The 25,542-nt window shown below is 35.7% G+C and overlaps 2 protein-coding genes across 2 annotated transcripts; both read right to left on the reverse strand.

The window, feature by feature from the left end:
- Positions 1-1,053: 1,053 nt before the first annotated feature.
- LOC17887280 (probable pectinesterase/pectinesterase inhibitor 32) lies at positions 1,054-4,304 on the reverse strand. The gene is made up of 3 exons (XM_006290835.2): positions 3,856-4,304; positions 2,161-2,730; positions 1,054-1,908 (listed from the first exon to the last, which is right to left on the reverse strand). The coding sequence occupies exons 1-3, from the start codon at positions 4,169-4,171 to the stop codon at positions 1,211-1,213; spliced, it is 1,584 nt and encodes a 527-aa protein (XP_006290897.1). The 5' UTR covers positions 4,172-4,304; the 3' UTR covers positions 1,054-1,210.
- A 9,567-nt stretch (positions 4,305-13,871) lies between these two features.
- On the reverse strand, positions 13,872-25,042 carry LOC17887140 (brefeldin A-inhibited guanine nucleotide-exchange protein 5). Its single transcript, XM_023783464.1, has 33 exons — positions 24,657-25,042; positions 23,820-23,868; positions 23,361-23,601; positions 23,082-23,203; positions 22,953-23,011; positions 22,778-22,835; positions 22,618-22,702; positions 22,315-22,509; positions 21,852-21,910; positions 21,506-21,575; positions 21,350-21,418; positions 20,802-20,924; positions 20,670-20,723; positions 20,488-20,576; positions 20,276-20,372; positions 20,084-20,182; positions 19,763-19,957; positions 19,582-19,692; positions 19,327-19,511; positions 18,541-19,167; positions 17,968-18,385; positions 17,364-17,603; positions 17,130-17,253; positions 16,877-17,025; positions 16,329-16,685; positions 15,981-16,147; positions 15,701-15,912; positions 15,352-15,518; positions 15,077-15,190; positions 14,782-14,918; positions 14,447-14,702; positions 14,268-14,363; positions 13,872-14,127 (listed from the first exon to the last, which is right to left on the reverse strand). The coding sequence occupies exons 1-33, from the start codon at positions 24,757-24,759 to the stop codon at positions 14,062-14,064; spliced, it is 5,193 nt and encodes a 1,730-aa protein (XP_023639232.1). The 5' UTR covers positions 24,760-25,042; the 3' UTR covers positions 13,872-14,061.
- Positions 25,043-25,542: the final 500 nt, after the last annotated feature.

Raw genomic sequence — 25,542 nt, forward strand, 5'->3', positions numbered from 1 at the left:
TTAAAACTGATTAATCATAGTTAATCATATATTATTGTAAACTATATCTCTATATAGGTATGAAGATCAAACCAAAAGAAGAACAAAGAGGAAACAAGAACTAGAGAGAATGGAGAAGATCTCATCTTATTATCTTTCTCATGAGCTTACATAAGAGTAGCTAAGATCATCTATTTATAGTATTACAAGATTGTCCAAGGAGGATGTATGACCAAGGGAGATGTATGACCAAGGGAGATGTATGTATAAGGGAGATGTTTTCTTTAGTGATTAAGTAATGCATTCATCACATGTTTATCACATGTTTAAAACATGTTTTATAACATATATGACTTCATATAGGGTTTGGGGTATAGGTTTAAGATTTGGGGTTAAGTTTTGATAAAAATATAAGATTTGAGAAACTATAATTTTTCTTAAGTGTTAGATCTCAGTTTTTGGATATATTCTAGTAATTTTGAATTTCTTACAAGATACATATATATGATGGTTATGTTTTGAAAACTTTTTTTTTGAAAGCTTTTTTTTAGGCTTTATGAATTATTTTTTTAAAGATTAATAATTGAAAGTTCAAGATTTAAAGGCTATGATTTAGGTTTGAGCTTAAAATTTGAAAATTTTGATTTTCTTAAATAGCGACTAATATGCAACTGTTTAGCGACTTTTACCACAACTCGCATATTAGTCGCTAAATTGGCGACTATTTAGCTACTATGTGTCCTACTATGCAATATAGTCGTTAAGTAGTCGCTAAATTAGCGATTATTTAGCTACTAGTTTTTTTGCTATGCAATATAGTCATAAAGTAGTCGTTAAGTTACAACTAACATACCGACTACTATTTGTAGTCGCAAAAATGTGACTCATATATGACTAAATATTTGTAGTCGTAAAATTGTAGCTATATAGTCGCTATGTAGTCGCCAAAAATATACATAGTCGCCATCTGTAGTCGGAAAAGCATGTTTTCTTGTAGTGTGCCCTCTTAACTAATCAATCAAAGTTTACCACATATCTAACTAAATGAACTAAATATTAATAAATAATTTATCATTCAATACAATATCCAACTTGTTGTTCAATTATCATTACCAAAACCATATACAAAATATAAAACACCCAGACAAATAATAAATTGTATAGAATAATAGAAATGATATATGAAGAGATATACATTATACTATAAATCATACAATCAAACATGATTAGTTTACGAACCTAGACCAGCAATGTACGTGACACCAGTTGATGGTAACCAAAGGTTCCCTTGTATGAATTGAGCTACCGTAAAGTTATTAGCCTCGGTCGAATTATTCAATACATGGTATCCTGGCCACTTAACACGGCGGTCTAGACTAGCCCCCGGTCCGGTATTCATATACTCACCATAATATAATGTATCCAATGCAAAGTCCCCGCTCCATTCGAGCCATCCTTCCGGCCTAAGTGCATCACTTATGTAGTTTTGCATAAACACCGTTCGAGAATACAACTTCCACGGTCGACCCAAGTAAGTAGCCGTGGTACTTAAGTGTGGAACTAGATCGGTATCAGCCGTTATGTTGCTGAACTGGATTGTGAATCCACTTGGTTCGTTTGGATCTTTACGTCCTTGAGCTGTGATGCTGTTCTTTTGGTTTGGTAGGCCTTGTTTGGCTTTGATTTGGCAGTTTTGGAATATGGCTGTTGCATCTCCGAATATAAAGTCTACGGTTCCTGTTATAATGCATTCTCTAAAGAATTGACGCATTGAGTGGGCGTAAAGAGTATCTTGGTAACCTTTCATCGCGCATCGATAATAGACCCCGAGATCTGTATCCGACCGTAGTGCGACTGCTTGGTGCTTTTCCGGTCCGGCCGTGTTTTGGAATGTTATATCACGAGCAATAAATCCTCTACCGCTCACAGCTGCAAAACAAATTTTATAACCAATTCAAAATCTTCTTGAATAGTAAAAGAAACCTTGCAAGATAGAATACTACTATTTTTGGTTCAACTATATAAATTGATATTGCAATATATTTTGAAATAGAAAATATAAATCCTAAGTCTTATTTAGTTTTACTTTGGGTTATATCCTTGATATGATTAGATTAGTATACTGGATAGATTAATTTCTAGATAAATTATGTGAAAAACGCTTAAATCTTTTTTACTAACCAAAGGTAGCAGATCGGAAAGTAGTCCAGCCATCGATAAAACTCCGATTACCGGTGATCACGGTGACATCAATGCCGTCACCAACCATCATAATGTTCCATTTCTTCTTTTTGATCTCCACATTCTCCGCATATACACCTCCTTTCACATGTATCACATATCTTTTCTTACTATACTCCGGTGCGGCCAACACCGCGTCACTTATCGTCTTGAAATTCCCGGTCCCATCCGCGGCAACAACCGCGTCAGCCGCCACTTGTGAGCCATCAGTTTGCAGCAACTTCCGATCACCGGGTTTAACCCATGAAGGAAACTTACTGAAGCCACTATGAATTGTGGTCGTCGTGTGGGCTTTCATGGGCTTGGATTTGGGCTTAGAGGGAGGAGAGTGAACCATGGTTAGTAAATTTCGGACTGTTGAACTGACCCGGTTAAGACCACCGGCCACGACTTTTCTGATAAAACCATTTGTCCCCTCGAAGCCGTCGAGACATGTGTCCTGGTCAGAAAGTGCGGCGCTTATCCATGTCCGTAGATCCGAACCCAAGTCACCTGTGCTGTTGTCTTTACCTGACAGTGACAGTGTAATGTACTTCATTATTATTCCATTCATTTACATTTTACTTCTTACATAATCGTACATAATAAATTGTTTTTATAATTATTATTTTTTAACTGATATTATTGATAAAAAAACATCAATAATAATAGCATTTAATCAGCGGATAATAATTTAGAGTTAATTTTTAATTATGTTTTGGTAGACTTATTAGATTTTTTAATTTATTGTGTAGTACTTTTTGTATATAAATTTTGATAAAGAAAGTTCTTTTATTTTTTTTCTAAAATCCCAAATAATTCGAAACACATGCATGTGAGTTGGCTACATAAAACTATAGTATTTAAAAATCGACAATGTAATTAATTACGGACGTATACATTTCGTACTCATATTAGAATATCAAGATCTGTTACAATTTTTTTTTTTCTGACGTTTATATTCATCTTTCATCCTTTAAAGGTGCAAGATTTCAAGATTCTATACCCACGTACGTCGAAGATTAATCACCGACGATAAGATACCAAATCACTTTCTTCTTTAAAGCAAAAAAAAGTTCTGTGAATCCGATTCAGCAGAACAAAAGTCTTGAAAGTTATCAAATATTTTGTATCATTAAAAAAAAAAAGTAAAAACAAAAAGGTTGGTTCGTGTCAATTGATGCTTAATAAATGGACTTTAGTAATGATACTTTTACTAGTTGAACAGTACTTAATAGACTTAACTAATACTTAATAGTAGAACAATTCTAAATGCAAGTTATCGCGATTTTTTTAAACTTTTAACTTTTTATTTATTTTTGAATAATTGGTATTTATAAAAAAAAATTTTAATGTTAAAACGGATAAATTAGCACGAACTGCTCATGATACCGCATTTTGTTTTGCATGTAAACACAAAGTTTCTCTGGTTTGTGGTTACTAGAACCTTTGTAATAATAGAAGTTGTTGGAAAAAAATTGATATTTGTAACTTTGTGTCTCAGTTTATGTACGTTATAATCTTGTTGAACATTGTATCTTTTAGAATTATGTAACTAGTATTTTATATTATTTTTAAAGATTCAATGCTTGCAACACGATTTTGCATGCAAAGCAAAGAAAAAAGACTAGTAAGTGTAAAAATATAAATTAATACCGTTGGGGTTTAGACATGCAGAGATGATCCAAGAAAGCTCTTCAGCGGCAGAATCAAGAAGATCAACGCAATCAAGAATCGCATTGGAAACTCTCGACTTCCCAATCTTTTTGTCGAACTTGGAGACTATATCTCCGGCTTTTTTGATGGCATCAATGACGGTTTTGGCCGCTTCGGCGAACTCTGACGAAGGGACTCTTAAACACTCTATTTGAACCAACCCTTTAGAAGAAACCACTTTGTGAGCGGAACATAGAGAGATGATGGTAAGGAAGAGGAGCAAGATCGATGCTCCCACTTGAGGAAACTTTGCCATAATCTAGTTGGATCTTATAAAGATAGATGAAATTGAAGAGTGTCTCTCGAACAGTCTATGAATGAACCAAATTGAAGAGTTGAGGTGAGTGATGTGTTATGTTATTTATTTGTGTGTGTACATGTGAGAGAGAGAGAGAGGGTAATGGCTAAGGAAGAAAAAGAAGATGACCTAGCCTTGCTTTTTATACTATTAGTTAAATGGTTGAAATTAAACCAGAATTATTGGATTTTTTGGACAGCAACGAAATGTTAAAGAGACTTTTGACATATGTTGAAAATTTTGTCGGACCACAATCTATATGTTTTGATATACAAACGTTACTGATCAGACTTGTGGATGCAATTGTTTTGTTAAGCAAAATTTTTCTCTTTTGAGGAGAACAAAGTCTTACAATGATATAAAACCTAGTGATTGTTAGCATTATTGTTGTTGTGTTATCGTTTTGGATTTAAAAGTCTGACTAAAACATATAACCTAATCATGTTTGTTATCACTATCATTATGTAATCATCATATCCAAATTCAGACTAGCACACCAGTTAGAAAACATTTTTTAAGACTATTATTGAACATTTTGATAGTTTTATATATTTTGATTTAACAAACCTAATTAAATTTAATGAAAATGAAAGAAATATATCATAGCTTGAGATTGTTATATATGCCTAGTCCAAACTCGTATATATATATATAATCGAAATCTTATAAAATTTTAAAATCGTCGTCGCTTCGTCAATTTTTTTTAACTGCAACGCATTGGTCGAGACGATAGACCAAATTTTGTGCACTACAAGTCTAATAGTTTAATTTTTAAACTTTTTTTTTAACAAAATATATACATTCTTAAAAAATATATATATAAGAATTCTTTATTTATTACTCTAGAGCTAAACACATGTACCAAATTGGGTGTGGCATAAAACAAATGTGGACCAACCTTGCGATGAATTGAATGAAACAATTGTTATCAAAATGAATTCAAAAACGATGTGAGATGTGATCCTTGAAGGAAACTTGGAACAACCTTTATCTACACGTCTCCTCTCAAACCAATATCCTCGTCGGTACTTAGCATTGATCAAATGATAACTGTTTTCTATTTAAAAATGATAATATTATCTTGCTAACATACTGCATCTTGCATTATACAATACACAAAAACTAAAAATAATTATATGAATATATTTTCTAAAACTTTTAAAGAAAATTATAGACTTGAACCACTTTTATGTGATGATTCAAACACTAATTAAGAGCATAATTGAAATTGAAGAGATGATGTTAGAATTCAAAATGTTTTTGGAACAAATTTTAATGTAGTGTACTTTTCCGCCTAGATAGAGCACAAGACCATAGGTAAATAAATTTCAATTGTGGTGTTTTAAGTTATGTCAGTGTATAGTGATAACAACCATGAAATTTTAGGGTTACTTCTAAAAACAGTGAAATTTGTTCCACTTGAGACAATTTATTATTATATTATTGTTACATGTATGTACATTTTGTTTTCTAAACTATATCCCCAACATTTATCGCATTGTATAGTTTGATTCTCTAATTTATACGATCTTTGTTTCTTTTGCCTATATATATATATATATATATATATACATTTTTTGGAATGTCTTGCCTAATTTATGTATGAGATACTAACAATTGTTTTGGTAGGTTAAAGTCTACATTACTTGTAGTCTTCTACCTAATTAATTCAATAAATGATAGTTCATCTAGAAAACACAAATAAAAGTATGAAAGATAATGAAAACAAACAAGGTTCGAACCTTAAGTTACCAAAATACTAATGGGGTATCGTTGAAGAATTATTTTAGTAAACTAGCTAAATAATATTTGCTTCGCTGTTATTTATATATTTGTAAAAAAAAAAATTATAGCCATTTTGCGTTTTAATATTTGTGGCTATAAGGCGATTTAGCCAAAAAAAATCACAAATTATTTAAGTTACGAAGCTGTAACCACCTATATTAAGGTGCAAACGCGAAAATTTAAGTGGCTACAAAGATTATTTTTGCAAATCCCCCGTAAATATATAATGATATCCTTTTTACCACAGTTTTTTTTGAAATAGAAATCATAATTTTTCATTATGTTTTTTTCCACACAACCACAAATAGAAAAAGCTTCCAAATATTAATGTGTCCTTGATCTTGTAAGAAAAATTGGAATTGTCTTTTTTTCTTAAAAAATAGAGAAAGAGAAAGCAGAAATGTCGGTTTTGAAATTGAAAAAAATAGAGTTGTGTGGAGTCATGTGTGTCGGTGCCTCACACTTGTTTTTTTCTTGTGTTACACTGTTATAAGTCTCATTGGTGGGTCTCAAATCCAAATCTTTTGGTCATTTATCGTAAGCTACCCTACTTAGTACTTACTGGCTACTTCATGCACACATATTTTATTTTTCTAAGAAAGTAAATGTCATAGAAATGACACGAGTTTGGTAACCATTAGCTTGGTTTCTTGACAAAAATTAGAATAAAAACAAGGAAGCAAAACAAAAATAATAAAATAAATTCATCTGATTTAGAGATCCATTAATTTTTTAAACTTTCTTTGATGTTTTCTCGCAGTTATATATGGTCTTAATGATATTAAGATCCATGGTCTTGATTATTGAAGATGACAAACGGTAGAATGATTTGGAGATTATGGATGCATGAGGTTATTTCTCTGTTTCTACATGCACATTCTTATTGTCAAAAAGTTATACGTAGCGTTTTAAAAAAACCCATATGAATATATGATACATACAGAAAACTTTTACTTGTATTTTCAGCGTCTTTTTTATGGGTGGTTTGCAAAACTAACTCATATATTGTTGTTTATTACTGATTTGCATAAGAGAGAAATAATGTGAAAATGGCAGCGTTGTCCTTACTCAGCAATTGTAGGAAAAACGTAATTACGGGTGATGCCATTAAAATTAAATTCCACGTCGGAGAGAGAGTGACAAATTTGGCAGGGAAAACTCCTGCCAAGTAATAAGTCTACCAACGTAGTTATGGTAGACTTAAACAAGGATAGAGAGTTATGTTGTAGAGAGCTCATTTTTTGACATAGTTGTCGGTTAGAGATTAGAATAGTGGTGGTAGAGTGAGTTAATTGATAGAGTAAGGAAGTATATTTTCCGGTAATGGCGGTAGAATTTGGTAAATTATAGAGTTATCTAATAGATATGATGTAATGGCGGGAGACTTAGTCACAAAAGATAGTTAGAGTTATGGTAGCGCTATAGTTTCCTGACAGAGTTTGTTACAGTGGTGGGAGAGTTATCGGCGTAATAGAGTTATGTAGCAGACTAAGGTAATGTGGTGGTAGAGTTAAAGTGGCCAGAACAGTATTTGTGAGCTATAACACTTGATGGTAGAGTTGAACACGTTATGGTAGATATACATGTAGTGATGATAGAGTTGTCGTGACTAGAATAGCAAGATTCTGATAGATATAAAGCATGAAGATAGAGTTGTATAACTAATCTCTACCATCACTATATAAACTTGTGTAATAGAGTTATGGAAGTGGAAATATAGTAATACGTTATTTAGGGCGAACGTGGTATTCGTAAAGTCCAATATGCCCTCCCTCAACTATCTTCATCTTCTATCTGAACCCGACGAAGGTAGTGTTCGCGATTTTAGGTTGCTTATGGGGGAAACCAAAATTGTTTTTGTTTGCAAATTATAATTAAAGGAGACAATAAATATTGGGGATTTGATGGAGGTTATTGCTTTGGTTTGTGGGAAGTGGAAATTTTGGCACAAGCGTTGGGTTTTTATGGTTGATGAGAAAAGAGGTACTAGGGTGTTATGTCCAAGTAGAAGAGAATCATTTGAGGAGTTTATGGGAATGGTGTACGAGGATTTCGGGTTGGAAAGGAATTTGTACGAGGTCCACCTATCGTACAGACTGTCGAGCAAGAAGACATCCATATCATTACCAGAGGATACGTCACCTGTATTTGTTTGTAATGGACGCCAATATCAAGGATTTCTCCGTCTCTGGAAATGTGAATCAGTGTGGTGGCTCTGTGTCGAAATTGTTGATTTACTGCTGAAGATTCCAACAAATGTAGAGATAAGCAGGGAAAGTGAGGAGAATGTAAGGAAAAGCCGACAAAGTAAAAGGGATAATGGGATAAGGCAAGAGAGTAAGGATGATGGAGGGAACTCCCGACAGAGTAATGAAGGGGATTACTACAAAAGGAAAGCAACTGAGTAACATCCAATTATTGAGGAGGACGAGGAAGGAGAAGATGATTCTGATGAAGACGAGAAATATAGGTTTGATTGTTGTGATGATCCAGATGGAGCAAGTTCTGGGGATGAAGAGTATGCTTCGCCTCCTAAGTTTGTGGTGTTAGAAGGTGAACAAGAAGATGTTAATGTGGATAGGAAATAAGAAAGGAAAGGGTATTCTTATCCGAAAAGTAATATGAAGACATCAAATCTATTGCGAGATCAAATTGATTTCCGTGATATTAATATTGAAGTTGGTCAAACATTTGAGTCTAAAGATGCATTGGAGAGCACATTGAAGATTATAATTGTTTTCTAAAAGTTTGACTTCTATGTTGATCGATCAAGGCCTACATTGTATGTTGTTAAATGTTGGTTGCGTGGATGTAAATGGCGAATGCGAGCAACAACCATTGGTGAATTTAGCATTTTTCAGATTCGAATCTATGGCAGACAACATACTTGCCCTGTCAATTTTTTCCCTTTTCAGTATACGCTTAACAACAGAACTACTAACGTACGGATGTAGTTGAGTGGAAGCAAGGTTTCTCTTTCGGCCTTCACGAGGAACAACACCATCGCCTTTGCAAAACATGTACAACTTTTCAAGGGATAAACCCAGATTCTTTCTAGCTTCAACCTCAGGAGGCTCTGATAAGTCTGATCCGTCCGATGATTCTTCCAAAGCAGTAGTCAAATCAATAGCTACTGGATCACCCGTTTCTACTTGCCTTTCTTCACCATAATCCAGCCTCTTCTTGACATTATCTCTATCAAGCATTGCAGAGATAGAATTCTTTGTTAATGGTATAACAGATTCAGTCCTCTTCTTCTAAAGTGCAGATGTACGTTCCTTTACTTGTTTTCCTCTGAGTCTACCAACTTCATTAATTTACATGCCTCATGCTTGAACTGGGCTGAACTGTGTTTATGGAACAATCAATCCAGAATGACTTCCATAATCAGTTCTCTTCTTTACAGGATCTTTGTCAAGCATTCCAGAGATAGAATTGTTTCTCAAGTGAATCAGTGTTTCACTCCTCTTCTTCTCAGGTGCAGATATGGGTTCCTTAAGTTGTTTAGCTCCAACTCCAACTACTTGATTAATTTCCTTCCCTCCTGATTGAACTTCTCTGACTTTCTTCAAAGACAATCTTGATCGACTTGTTGGATTCCTTACAACACAAGAAATAGGGAAGTCGTCCTGCGATGTTTGCTTCGTCTCTAATCTCCAAGACTAAAAGGTTAATAAACATTTGGACATCAGAATAGCAGACTTAGCAAATGTAGACCTTACATATGGAAACTGTTAATACATAACATAGTTAAGTCTTCAATAAAACACAAACTTCATATTTTACAGATTCAAACCATTCTGAAGTTTTTAACAAAATGAACAAGAAGAAAATACAGGGAGATAAAATTAGCTTGAAAAGATATCTCCAGCAACCAACCAACTAAGCATTTTTCTGCATGTAAAAACCAATATCCTTTTACCATACCTTATATGAAAGTCTGTCAATGCAAATAAAGAGATATGTTTAGGGGTCATACCTCAGCGTTGGCTCCAGAACCACCATCATCTCTAGTTTTGGACTCGTCATCATTCGCATCACCCCCTATCTTCACTTCAGTAGCAATCTTCACACCCTTCCCTTTCTTATCACCTAATTCATCTTTATCTTTCTTCAACTCTCACACATCAGTCTCAAGTTTCTCTGTGGCAAAGAATTCTGCAATGTCAATTCTTGGACGTTTTCCACTCCACATAAGTAGTGGGGGCACATCATCAGCCCCAGCCAAATCTTCATCCAACTTCTTTTTATTCCCATAAGTTTTCCCAAGATGTTTCAAAAAGTCAAACCCCCATATCATGAGAACATAAACACATCCATGGATTGCACAACTCTCTCTCTTAAAGGACAGCATTTTAATGGACTGGATTAGCTCTTTAAGTTCCACCCGGCCCCATGAAAATCTGTCAAATGCTGCAATATCAAAACCTCTTTTTGCATACTCCAGTGGAATCCTACTGCCCCTCGAGAGTCCCAATATGCTAACATGAACAACAAACAACAGTCCCAACATCTTTCTCTTCTCAGGACTCCATGTTCTGCAATTCTTCAAGGCTTCATCCAAGTCATACTAGTTAGGCCCTACACCACTATCCACCTTTAACTCTGCCAAAAACTCTCTCTGATCTACTTCCACAATATCATCCGCAACTATGGGCTGACAGTTCAGACCAGAAATGTCTTCATACTCATTAAGAGAGAACCTAATCGGACAGCTTTCAATCAATGACCAAATCTCATACCGCCTATCTATAGCCAATTGCCGTGTGAGGATGTAATGAACAAGCTTAGCCCACCACTCATAGTCAGATTCAGCATGACTCAATATGACTCCTACTTGTGTATGATCCCGAATGTCTTTGTAAACATCTTCACCAATGCAGTCTTTCATCAATCCAAAACTCGCCAAAGTGTAGTTATGGTGGATGCTCCTCTTCAGAAGAAGAGATTTTCCAGGCGGATACAGTAAAGGAGGGTACCTTCCCTTCTTTTCACCACTTAATGATGCCATTTCCTGCAAATTACAAGTATCACCATTTCAGCAACTTCATTATACTCCAACAATCTATCATTTCTACATACAATCGTTCTTAAACTTCTATCATTATAACCAGCCCTTTATCAATTAATTCACACTCAAAATCCAGGTAACACTTAAACAAAAATGCATAACAATTAACTCTATCAATATTACCTCCCATACCATCTGTATCTCTATTTCCAAAGTTTGTGAAAACAATTGTAAAAAGAAACCGTGTGCAAATGACAACAATCACATTAACTCATTCCATGTAACATACAACCTACTACATTCCAATTTTATAATCTCATTCCATGTTACTACAGACCATGCATGCTTTATTTATATGAGTGTACAACAGACCCCACCAGCAGTTTACTTTGTCTTTTCTAATGAGAATAAAATAGCAACTATAACTACTTATAAATTAAATCATCACAATATCATACTTTAATGACACTAAATCTAAATATAAAGTCTGCCACCAAACTATATGAAATGTCATTTTCAATGCAATACCAAAAAAAATTCTTTTTTCCCCCAACCAACCCGCCAAATTCAAATACAAGTTTCTATCCTATTTTTCCAAATTTTCCACACTCCAAAGAACATTAACAATCGATAGTTACCAAATTACAAAATTACAATCAACCAGATCTACAACTCATCGTTAATAAACTATACCAAATGTTTCTTAAACACTTACCTTCTTTTCTTCAACGACGCCGGTTAATATACCCAACACCTCCGATAATGTCCCTGACGTTACGATACCTATCAAAAAGATACAATTTTCATAATCCATTTCTCTTTGAAAACTTTAATTACCCACACATTTCACTGAAATCTTACCCCCACGAATCGTCTTCACCACTGTGCTCGACAAAGTAACAAAGAACGATGATTGATCTTCCTTAACTCTCGCCTACTCCTTTTCTAACCTCCGCCAATATACACGAAATCTCGCTTTTCCACCCACGACTGCTCGTCGCCTCGCCTCCACCGTCTCCGTCGAGTCGATCTGTCACAGATTAAAACTCGTTTTTTTAGTTTCTCTACTCAAACGAAAAGACTCATCCACTCACCTATTGAACCCACATCTTACCGGCAAGTAGAGACAAGGCCGCCCTCGACTTTCGAACTCGCTTCAACAGTCGCCGGAATCGCCTCACGAGTCGCCTAATTTTCGCCTCCAAAAAGAGAAAATGACTCTTCGGTTTTCTATGTAATTAGGGTTTGATATTAGATATGTTTTTGTTTTTTTGGTTTATTTTATATTCGATTACTCTATTCTTTTTAGTTTAATAAGTAAAACGAATAATAAATGGCACAGACGTAATATACAAAATAACCTGATGGACTTTCGTAATTTTCTTATTCTTTGGGCTATTGTAGTTCTACCAAATTTGTATGGGCTTCTTTAGTTATTTACACAGGTTTACGAGCTAATTTCGTTTTTTTTTCCTTTTTTATTTATAAATTTTAACCTCAATTCTGTTTTACTACAGCCTCGACATAACCCAGAGATGAGTTATGTTTAAACTGGCTTCTAGTTTGGAACCAATCAACACTATTTAATTAGTTGAATAATTCCATAATTAAAAGATTCCGGTCCGAGATATATACATTTTCTCAAATTCGAGACCAAAGCATGTTATAAGTACTCGTCCCAAATGCTATTTGAACCGACAACCGTTTAGCTTTTCCAAAATCTTTAATATTTGAGTTATTAACACTAAATAAATTACACTAGGTTGTTCAAGAAAACTATACAAATTTAATTAAGAAACGAAACAAAAACGCGTTAAATAACTTTGAATCCTTTTTTGGCCATCTGCGCAATCACTTTCATGCAAATTACGTATATGATAGAGATTTCCCTTTTTTTTCTTTGGTGTTTTTTAATTTATTATGATTTTGCTAATTGTATTTTTCAACGTCTACTTAATTAATTAATAAAGACTGTGCTTTTTTAATTTGATAATGAAACCACAAAACTGAACCGAATTTAAATAAAATTTTGGAGTTAACCTCAATTTCAGTGATGGTTATGTCCGAACCGACTTCAAGTTGGATCTTTATATGATACTAAATTATCTTTAGTTTTGACTTTTTTGAGCAAAAGAATAATATAGAAATCCAAAAATTAAAGCAAAAACGCGTTTACTAACTTTGAATCTTTTAGTTAGGCCATCATGCATGTGCACGATCACTTTTCCAAGTTTGCCATGCAAATGCAAAGTAAATTATATAACTCGGTGCTTTTGCTTTTGTGCATGCACCATCATCATCTTCTTATCTCCTTTGTCTCTTTGAGCTTTAATCCACTCTCTACCCAACGCGTAATCTTTATTGGGACTTTGTTGATTATGAAAGAAAAAATAGAGGTGTAGTATTTTATAAAACACTAAAACCATATATACAAAGGTTGATTCTGACACTCTTTTAAGATGCCTAAAACGGGGATCGCATTGCCAGTGAAACAACCAAGTGCATACGTTGTAGACGCGTACGAGGACCCAAAAACCAGAGCAAGTAATATGATCTTGTCTCAAACGCTATTCGAACCGGCGACCTCTAAGTTTTTGCTAGAGATCTTTACCAATTGAGGTATTAGCACTTGGTTACACTCATGATTCATGTACTCACAAAAGATGAAGTCAGTGTTTGATCGAAACTAATAAACTGTGATAGCACCATTCAAAAGTCCACATTGTGATGTCTATGAAACAAACAGTACTGTGAGTCTGAGCAAAGTAGGATTACGAACAGCATCCTAACTTGCTAAGAATCAACCAATATAACATCTTAAAATTTGAGGTTTTAAGTTTGACGCGAATATAACAAATCGAGAACAAGAAATCGCGAAGAAAAAAAGAACTGATACGGTATGAAATGGCAATTTAATTTGGGATGTGCTCTCTCAAATCAGGAGAAAGAAATCATTCCAATGTAGAAAACAAAACAACAACCCAAAGTGTGGGAAGTAAAATCACATTGAGAGTGTTTTAGCTTGACACAAAATCATGGCGTATTAGATCATTTACTGTTGCAAAAGTGGCTTCAATTGTGCTTTGAATAGGTTCGCTAATGCACCTCGTATGTCCATCTGCAATAGTAAACTCATAAAGTTAGATCTACCAAATTACATTATAGGCAAAAAAAAGTTATGGTGTGTTTGTGTGTGTGTGAAGATTCTACAAGATAAACTAAGCCAAAGCCGATGCACTAAGGACTTTAGTAACTTGCCTGTTCGCAGCAGACAAGTCTCGTCAGCAGAGGGTAGAACTCTCTCATGTGTTTCCTGAAGATTGTGTTGTTCATGAAGCACATGCCTTCCAAAACCTGAAACAAGATGACATTAGAAAATTATCCTCTCTATCAAATAATCTCACTCACAAATGTTTAAAAAATAAAGATGTATTTACCTTCACGATCACCGGAGAACGCAGCTCCAGTACCCGATGAACATCCATGTTAGTAGTCTCACCCAAAGTGGACTGCAGTTCAGATGTTTCTTTCAGCACTTGTTCACAGAACGTTACCAATTTTTCTTCTGCTGCACCTTCTAGTTTGTCTTCCGTGTTAGATGTATCATCCGCAAGCCCAGAAGTTGTCTTTTGCAAAACGTCCAAATATATGGTGGTTCCTTCCAACTCTTGTCGGAGAAGGTTTAAAGGTGGCCTGTAAATAATGAACAGATCAGATTTTATGTAAGGAGGAAAAATATCTATTACTCAGTCCATAAGGATCAGTCACCAACCTCTCCACGGGAATGTGATTCATACGTGTTCTAAGATTAGAATATGAATTGTAGGAAGCAGCAAATTCTACGAAAGAGAACAAGATGTCCATAATCGCAATCTTCTGGGGTGTTTTCAAATTATTCCAGTATTTTTGCTGCAGAATTAACACCAAACAGGAAAGAATGCAACTGTCAGTTCAAAACACCCGGCACATGTCCTCTAAAGCTTACTGGGGGTCAGGTGTTCAGGAAGGAATAAGAGTGTCTGCTTAAGACCATACATCGTAGCAAAGCAGAGAAGACATTAAAATACCTGGATACTGTTGATAGCTCCGAGTAGTAGTAATTGTGTAATGCATTTGCCTCTAATAGTTCCTAGAGCTGGACTCTCTTCTTCTCTACTGTCAGGCTCTATAGGATCCTCATGCTACAGAAGAAGGTAATTAGTAAAGAAATTTCCATGTTTATCATATTACTTGGAGAAACAATAGAACTATGACAAAAAAAAAGGAATGACCAGTGAAGAGTGTAAATTAGCAAGATATATCAAATGGATAAAAAGCCAGGGAGTGTGCACATGCAAAATACCTTATATGGAGAAGAGGGTACAGACACTTCAGCAATAGAGCTTTTTGGTTGAGATGTGAGATTCCTAAGGAACAGATTGTCCATGAATCTTTGACCAAAAGTCTGGCTCCGTTGCAGATTCACATCATCCCCATCCTTTTGAGCCCTTCCAGATGACGATGGACGACCTTTAATGGGAAACAATATAGGTTTAAAAAACATGGCATGTATAAATTCAAATTTCTTTCAGATAGTTTATCAGGCCCAACATGTCCTACATAACAAGAAATTATTTTCCAGCAGTAGCCATAAGGCAATCCTGTAAATTGTTTAAGCATAAATCCAAAGTTCTACAAAGTTAAGTGATAACCTTCAGAACCATCCGCACCAGGAGTACCAATCCTTGGAGATGCCTGGGCAGAAACTTTCCCATTATCTTTAATATCGTCAGGATTATGATCAACCCGTGGAGAATCAGAGGCATCAGCCTCTATATCTCCTGTCAGAGCTAGGTTCGTTGTCGGATTGTCTAAACTCAAAGCATTCAACAGCTCCAGCGGTTGAGTTGTGTATGATGCATCTCTGGCAAGTGAAAGAAAAAGTTAGATAACAACAACTGAAGATAACAGTTTGTAATGAAAGGTGGTCACCTTATGCTTTTTAAGAGCATATCCCAGTCGCCCTCACTAAATTGATGGCCTCCAACCTCTATGAGGTGAACCAATGCTCCTAAAGAAATTGAAACAACTGTCTGATCTGATCTCTTCGCACAGTCTAGGAGCAAACTTAAAAGTGGAGGCAGCATAAAACAAACTTCCTGCTCCAAAGGTGAATAATTCAACGGTCAAATTTGCAGCATGCAATAATATGTCATGAAAAAATATCTGTATGATTTCATGCAGTAAACATGACAAGTACTGCAGCAAGTATGAAAATTAATTGAGTAAAATGGACAAGATGAGCATAAAGGGAGCAAATGAAGAAAACTTCTTCAGTACCTTGTAGAACGTATTGAAGAGATTGCAGAGGAGCTGAAGAGAATGAATGCTTGTTTCACGAAATTTTACATCCCCAGAAGATATTAAGCTTTCCTTTCCAGCATGACTCACATGATCAAAAATTGGAAACAAGATGCGATGGAAGATACTCTCCCAGAAAGGTGTGGAGAACTTTTTCCCCCTTTCATTCAGCAAATCAAACAACACCTCCAGAGCACAGTTTCTAACTTCGGCTCTAAAGTCAGAAGTCAGATCAGATAAACCGGCAAGCATTGGAAACCAGTAATGCTCTGTCACATCAAAAGTTTCATCCTCATTGGTATCAACAGGCTTGAGAACACCACCAGGTATAAGTCCCTGAGAATTATCACATGCTAGGCAAATGAGCATATGTAGTTACAGTGGGAGAACTCAAAAGGAAGTGAGAGAGCTCGATGATAGCCCAAAACATAGATACGAACGGGAAAGGAGTGTGGGGCATAGGATTTAAGTTATATAAATGAGTATAACGCTGAATTATCAGGGCAAAACTTAGCTTGAAAACATACCTCTGCAAGCCGATCCTCACATATTCTGAGAAGGGCAATAGCTTTCAGGCTTATACGGTCTGAAGCTTTGTTATTGGCAAACCTGATGAGACAGTTGACGCAATCCATGAAGCAGTCTCCAATGACCTGGTCAAAGTGTTCAAGAATAACTGCAAACAAACTAGTGGTTAGACAAACATTTACGAAACGAAAGAGTGAGAAAATATACTAAAACTAGGATAAAAATGCAAGAGTTTGATGGACAGTTTATCACCTTGCTCAACGTTCTCAAATGATTTTTCAACTATCGATTCAACTTCGTCATCTGCAGCTGCTGTAAATATCATAAAAACACTCCTCCACCCCGATTTTATGCTTCCAACTTTAGATTTTATCATCTAAAAATAAAAGACTGATTAGCTGCTGAAAAAATGGCTGCATACTACTGAATAACCAAAAATCTATGAACATTTTAATTTTCGAATTTAGAAAAGACCAAGCAAGCAACCTGAACAATGCAGTCAACAATCAGGCTCCTTATGGTCTGACTTTGAGTATTCCGCATAATAATGACAAAAGGTTTGAGAATATCATTTTGGAAAGTGAAATTGGTGAGCTCAGCACGTTCCAAATATTTCATCCCCAACTGTCTCAGAGAATCTATGGCATACATTGCAATCTTTTCATCATGATGGCTACCAGCAGCTACAAAATGTTCAGCAAGGACAGACCAAATTCTTGCCCAGACCTGGTATATGTTACAAAACAAACAAAATAAGTAATATGTGCATGTAATATAAGTATCAAAATGGATGTATAGCCTAAGATACGTAATCTATCAGGCCTTCAATATTACTTCGACAAGGGGTGAGGAAGCATTTTATAACAAACACCAAAACTTGTAATAATGCACACTAGAGATAAGTCAAATTAAGAACAGAATAGACAACAAAGGCAACAAAGTTCTCCGATTTACTCTCTGCTTGTGTTGTTGTTAATGTTAAGTGTATCCATACTTTGCATGAGGTGCGAGGATAGGGTATGTGTTGTGACATGTTTAATATCATAATTAACCATGCATCAAGTAGGATAGAAGACTATCAGAAGTGTACCATGCGAATACGAGCTATATTGTAATAACTGATCTCAACAAGCTTCTGCAAGCTGAAAACACGGGCAGGAGACTGTTTCAGCTCTTCAGCTGAAACACCACATAGAGCAGTAAAGAATTCCACAACGGATTCACTGGGCAGCTTCACACTGTTTACAAAAACTTGTTCAGCTGGTCTCCCGGCTAATTCCTTCAATGACTGAACAACACCATCCCTGGATATCTGGTTTGATCCATGCATTACAGTTGCAGCAATTCCAGGAGTAGAAATAATGAATTCTAGCCGGGAAACACACTCTAAAACTGCATTCCAAGTATCTTGCAGGGTATCAGGTTCTGAGTCACACAAAGACAGTAATATCCTCAGTGCTTCAACATTTTTGCTCCGCATTTCTTTAGGAGCATGCAAGAAAGTGAACCTAAGGACGGAAAAATAGTCAACATGCCATTCAAATAAAACTTGCACTGCGATGGCACAATACCTCACATAAATTGCCAATACACAAGGCAACCTGAATAAATATTTAACAATCAAGCATAAGTGGGGATGTGAAACAAACTGTTGCAAGTTTACCTGACAAGCGATGTTAGAAAGGCATATCGCATTGTATCCATTCCAAGAACAAATGCAATATGTATGCCAGCTTTAAATCCCTCCATGCAGAGAAGAATCCTTGGTTTGTTATCACCTACTTCCATTGTAACGGAGAAAGCAGCAAGCAAAGGCCATCCAACAGCTTCCACCATGGGCCTTATAATGTCAACTTGGTCTACAGTGTGAAAAACTCCTCTTTTCACTCCATCCTTCCGGAAAATTTCCTGTGTTTTCCTAACAATATCCTCAGTCTCAGACTTAGCATCAGCTGCTGATATTCTTTTTGGCAAACCCAGATTAAGAATGCTGACAAGACCACCTCTTTCTTCTCCTCCTGGCCTTTGACTGCTGAACTTCTTCATGCTGCTGTCATCATCTTTTAGTTTAATTTCTTCTTGTACAATAGAATCATAGATCTCTTCCAGAAGTTCAGTTGGAGCGCAATCTTCAGGATCATTTGTAACATTTATACGTGTGAAATCAGATTTTGACATTTTCGGCCAAACCATTGGATTATGTGCATCTGTATTCAACATGATAACTGCATAGGCTAGAACATAGGCAGTATCTGCTTTCTTGAACAGACCCGGATTATCTGCGCAATATCTACTCAAAGAAACAGTGGAACAGAAAATGTTAGTTTAAATGAGGAAAAACGGATAAGATAATCTAATATAGGTTTTCATCACCTAATTGACAAATAACTAGCAAGCTTAATATTTGTAGTAGATTCAGAAAAGGGAGAATAATACATGGTGTCCTTACCTCTCTGCAAACTTCTCCATAATGCGATCAATTTTTTGAGCCTCCCCTGGAAGTCTAAAACCTTTGAGAAATTCACGAATAGCAGACTGAAACTTCATTTCTGAAAATTTCATTGAATCAACAAATTCGTGCATGACCGCAAGAGGAAATTCCTCGTGTTGGCCCAAGTAATCGCCAATCATAACCTATATATAAAAAGAGTTATACCCCACCTATAAATACTGAACATAACTGTGCATAGTTCTATAGTTCCACCTTGCTCAGACTTGGAGTACTTCTCAGAAACTGTGCAACTGAAGCAGGATTCCTTTCGACCAATTTGTTTGCTATTAAATATTCGACACCCTTCACTGAATTCCTGTTGAACTGCAAAATGATTATACATGCATTAGTATGTCACTACTGCTGACAAGCATTCACAATATTGAACAGTAACCTCGGAGATGGCAGCCTCCATTGTGGACTTATGAGCTTTAGCCTTCTCAAAGTTGCTTGGGACATCTTCCCTGCTTTTGGTTTCAATTGGCTCTCCAGCGGAAGCAGAGGCCTCATTTGCATTTCTTGTACTATTTTCGGCCTCTCTCCTTAGTTTCTCCCAATCAACTAGTGACTTAAGTACATTGACCAGGCACTAGAAATTTATAAGACAATGGTTCCTTCAGTTTTTTATTGAATATGATATCGACAAAATAATACATAGCAATTTAAGTAGTTAAGTTTCTGGACATAAGTAAAGAAAACATGATATGACTCCTACCTGAAGTGATGAACCTTTTACTGATGCTGTCTGCGAAGCCATGGCAGGATTTGGATCAGCACTCTGAGACCCTTGAGCAATTTTAGACAGTGTTGTTACCTAAAAGAGACGAAAATATGTTATGTGAGCCAAAACTATCAGTCACATTCTTGACGTACAGTAATTATATAAAGAAAAGAAAATGGAGCAAACCATGCGCTCAAACAAGTTTGGGGCCTCTAGATCACAATCATAGTTTACATACACATCAACAAGCATCTGAGGATCTTTACAGACTTTTTCAAGCATCCTGCATAAAAAAGTATTTAAATCCATGAAATTCAAAGCAAAAAGAAAGTAGATTCACTTGCTTATGAGACGTATTCAAGGTAAAATATATCTGACTGTGCAGAATAATATTTTACCTGAGAACACCCATCTTTTGGTCACTGGGACACTCGGAGCTGTCTAGTGATCGTAAGACGATGATGGGGAAAAAGATACCAATTTCACCCTGGAAATGAATTTTAGGATACCAAAAAAATAAGGTAAAAGGAAACAATCCCCGCAAAGAAGAAATTCTACACTGGAGACATCACATGCTTACTTTTAAACTATCTCTGAACCGCAGCAAAAGCACGGAGAAGATACCAGATGCATACTGCCAGAACATAAAATGCTAGTTAGATACATCATTCTAATATAAATCTAGAGATGTATATGAAATGGAGAATTAAACCTGAAATATGACAGGAGATTGTGATACTGATGCCCGCAACAATGCATATGAGAGGTAGGCTTTCACTGAATCAATAAAGTGAAAATTCTTTGTAAACGAATGACTAACTCCTTCTAGCATACCCTGCATATTGCAAACATATTTGTTACGGAAAATTTGGTCAAACTCAACCAACAGAAATGACTTTTAGAGAAAACACAACATAAATAACAATCTGATGTCAAAGACATATATACGGGCCTTTCACAATATCAAAGTTCTGAGGAATGCACAGAAACTGTTTTGGGGGTAAATCCTACTGCTACTGCATATCACAAAAATTTAGGCAGGAAACAGTGGAAAGGTAACTGTCACAACAATTATGTATTCAAACACACCTCTATTTGACTTTAAACGAAAAATAATAATTTTCTATGATGTGGAATTTGAAAGTCACTGTCACAACGACCATGTCTACACTCATCTATTTGACTTCAGAACAATAATACTTTATATATTATGCTATAGTGAGTCTTTTGTTACAAATTTACAAGAACAATGTAAAATACCTGAAGAAGCTCAAGAGACAATATACGGGTCTTGGTTGTGACTTCATCACTATCTTCTTTCATACCCATCTGATACAGATTTTTTAGAAATATGTCACAGAAGCACCACAAATAAGCTAGTCAAGGATAGAAAAATGGAACCCTCAAAAAGCCAACCTTGCAAAGGGTACGGAATACTAGCAATGCATCACGCTGTCCAATACTCATGCTCTCTAGCTCGATGCCCCTATAGAAGTAAAATGAGTTCAATACAAAGTCATGACTCTTACAATGGAAAGAACAAGTCTAACTCATTATTCGCTAATCAAAACAGGTATATATGACCATGTGTAGATGTTCAGCCACATACAAATGTTTTACGTATAATATAGCCGTCTGTGTGCATACATATTCAAACACATAAACACACACAAGCATAAATAGGCATAAAAGACATACCGGTATATAGATCAGAAAAGCAAAATCTTAAACTCAGAATTGAGGAGAGTGGCATAAACTATACCGTTTTATCTTCTTGCCATCTTCAAGATGCACAGCTTTGTCAAGGGCGGCTTCTAATCCCTGATCATATATTTAAGAATTTCATTGTCCAAAAAACCACAACTCTTGAACCACAATATACAAGAGTCTTCCAACAATCAGAAAGAACAACGAAAATATCCTAGAGAACTTCTTCCAATCTCTCTTTTTTTTCTATTATTTGATAAGAAAGGGAAACTCTATAAAGACTTTGAGCGCACTCGAGGACCAGTGACTGAAATTTTTTTCTACTTATCCAGAAGCAACAACGAGGATATGAAAGATGTATATAGAGAAACAACGCTACAAAACAATGTCGAATCTTTTTCTTCTAAGGAATTTCTATCCTTTTTCCAAAAACCTTTCAGCACTTCTTGCTTGAAGAATACTTCTCTAATCAACTCAAGGCAATGGATAAAAGTTTAAAATATAAGGTGAAGACCAACCTTAATATCAGCACCGCCTACAAGGGTATGCAGCTCTTCAACAGAAGCAAGAGTTGTGTCTTTTGCCTGAGTCAGTGCATCTCCTAAAGTCATTTCTTTCTCATTTTCATCAGCTGCAGTAATTTCTTCATTCTTAGGGTTTGAACTGTCGCCTGAAACATGTTCTTCCTGAGACACTGTGGATGATGCGGAAGCCTACATATACATTCAATAGTCAGCGCCTCCATTCAAAAATTACTTTGTTTTCAATTTTTCATGCATTCAATGAAACATGTCCAAAATAGAGAAATTAATATTACTTACAATGTCAGTCTCCATTCTCCTGAATACTATGCTTATCATCTGAGTCAACATTGCTTTAGAAGTTGCCTGGTTTATTGGGCTCTTGCTACATGAAAATTCTGCATTTAGTGATTGCACTTAGAGTGACGAAAAATTTCAGACAAAAGGAGAGAAAGCACACCTGTTTAGAGCAATGTTATAGCAAACTCGAATAACTCCCAGCAACGGTTCCCCATGCACTGCCATCAATAACAAATTAAAATAGTAAAATTTGCTGTTGCAATCACAATAAACTGAGAAACCAGTTCAGCCCTCTAAAATTTTACAAAACATAGCTTTTTACATCAGAGGCTTACCTTTGAACTTTCCTGAAGCAACAGCTGTAAGGAGAACCTTCAGCACTTGGAGTACAGTGCTGCATAAAATTTTCCACTTTAAGAATTGGTATAACCATTGTCAAAAAATTGAAAAACAAAGGTACATACCTGTCTGGTGATGAGTTGTCTACACAGCTGCAAACCATGTTCAGAATATCGGTGAAAGGTGCAGCATTTTTTCCGCCATCCAAACCCGGATCCCCCTCCAAATGATCATAGGCAATAAGTTTCTGGTTGCAAAAAACAAAGAATTATAAACATATTCAGCACATCAACTAAATGACAGGAGATACATTACATGAGTACAGAATTACATCTCAAAATGATGGCATTTAATGGAGCAAACGACCAGGAATACTCAAAGCAATTAGAAAAACAAATACATACATGAAGACAATCCAAAGCAGCATCAAATATTTTCAAGTTCTTTGTCTCAAATGCAAGGCGTAGAGGTTTCAGAACAAGCTCCACTTCTGCACCCCCTAATGTGTGTCCAGCATTTGCTAATGAAATGTTTATAGTCCCGCTTTTTGACTGGCTAGCCTGCTCAGCCACTTCAGCACTTGGGATTTTTTGCGGTTCATCTGTTTTTCCCCCAGTTTTCTCACCTCCACCTTCAGCTTGTGAACTGAAGTTAAATATAAATCAGTGTCAGTCTTGAGGAATCAGACTATTGAACTTATTTCCATATGTATAAGGCAGGACGACAGACAGAATAGGCCACCTTAACATGTGAAACCCCTTAAGATTTGGTGATATTAAACATAACACACAATCAAAGTAAATATCAATTTATCTAGAAAACTTAATCCTAAAGCTAGCAGAAAATGGCACACTGGTCATTACCTCTCATCTATGCTCGAGGATGCAGCCTGCGTAACAACCTTCGAACCATCTATAATAATCACAAATGAAAGCTAGCGTAGTTAGCAAACCAGAAAATAGTTATCAACACCATGTTTTTCCATAGTATGAAGACAATATGACCAAATGCCACACTAGAGCACAACCAAACATAATGTAGAGAGAAGCCTTAACCAAAGACTTGTTTAAAATTCTTTGCTTGCCGGATAACAACAGGGAGTGAATATCCTTCATACTACTAATATCACCTCATTGACACAGATCAGTTGAGAATCTAAGTAGCACATGCAGCTTAACCGCAGCAATACCCCAGAGACGATAATAGAAAGTTTGTAATAATGGACCACACTTCCCTTTAATTTAAGGTAGAAATAAGCAAACCATTCTGTCATCACATAACCTATCGAATTCCCCAACCCAACTTTCTTGTACAATAAATCAGAGAGTCATTGACGCCTATAAGTCTTCAAAAAAGGTTATATTACTCGAAACCAGCGAATACGAAGTCAAACTATTCTGATAGGTAGCATCTTTGTTCACAGGTCAATAGTCAACTATCAAATACAAACTAAAAGCCAGAAGTTGATCTAAGGCCTAAGTCTCAGCAAATCATCGACAACAACCAAAAAAAATCCATAGCCTTAGCCTAATCCTATCAAGCCACACTAATGTTCACTAATAAACCAACACTTGCGGCAACCACAGTTAAGTCAAATACATCTAGTGGCTATGATCGTGTTCCAAATGGGTGAAATCTCCTCTGACCAAAAGCAACGATCGAACAATTAGAGTAAAAATGTGAGAAATTGAGATCTAAACCTTGATAAGCTTGAATAGCTTTCTGGAGATCAGGATACTTCTTTCCCCCAGACTCCTTAAGCATCGTCTCGAATGCTCGAGTCAAAAACCCACCCGCCGCCATTTTTAACCCTTCTTATTCCTCTTCCACTTCGTCGTCGTCTTCTTCAGCTTCAACAGCAGTTTTTCGTCTGCACAACACCGCGAAATCGAACGAATTACGAACAGATCGTGACGAGAAAGATCGTTGATGGAGTCGAGAGAGAAGTGAGATATGAGAATTGCCTAAGCTCTCTCTGGTTTTGATTTGTGCCCCTTGACCGAAGAAGCTTGATCGAAGAGAGAGAGATCTGAAGCAGCGGAACGAGCCACTAGCTAGATCTAATTTCCCATTTGAACAAAAACAAAAAAATTATTACTAACTATTGAAAATAGTTAAGAAGAAGAATAAAACAATGTCTTGTACGTATTACTCAAAGCGATCTGACTCCTGAGCCAATTGAACCGGGGTTATTTCCTAAATTGAATTGAACCAGGAATTTTGGTTTAATCTACTCTGGTCTTAAAATAATAATCTATACTATTAATTGGGAAGGACAACTTGAAGCCAAACACCCCCTAATTGAAAAAAAAATTTCATGAAATATATTCCAGTTGCCAAACAGAATTATTGACAGCAAAAAAAAACAAAAAAACAAAAACAATCTATATTTATGGAAATCATAATAATCTTTTACCATAAAAAGTGGACAATTAAATTCAAAATTAAATATATGTAAACATGTCTATTTTGAATATACATAAACATATTTAATATTAATTTAATATTTTAATATAATTTCGAAATTAATAGTATAGATATAGAATGAAATCTAATAAAACAAAATCATCATATATCTAAAAACAA

This window comes from Capsella rubella, unplaced genomic scaffold, assembly GCF_000375325.1.
Source record: "Capsella rubella cultivar Monte Gargano unplaced genomic scaffold, Caprub1_0 scaffold_5, whole genome shotgun sequence".
In the NCBI taxonomy this organism is placed as follows: Eukaryota; Viridiplantae; Streptophyta; class Magnoliopsida; order Brassicales; family Brassicaceae; genus Capsella; species Capsella rubella.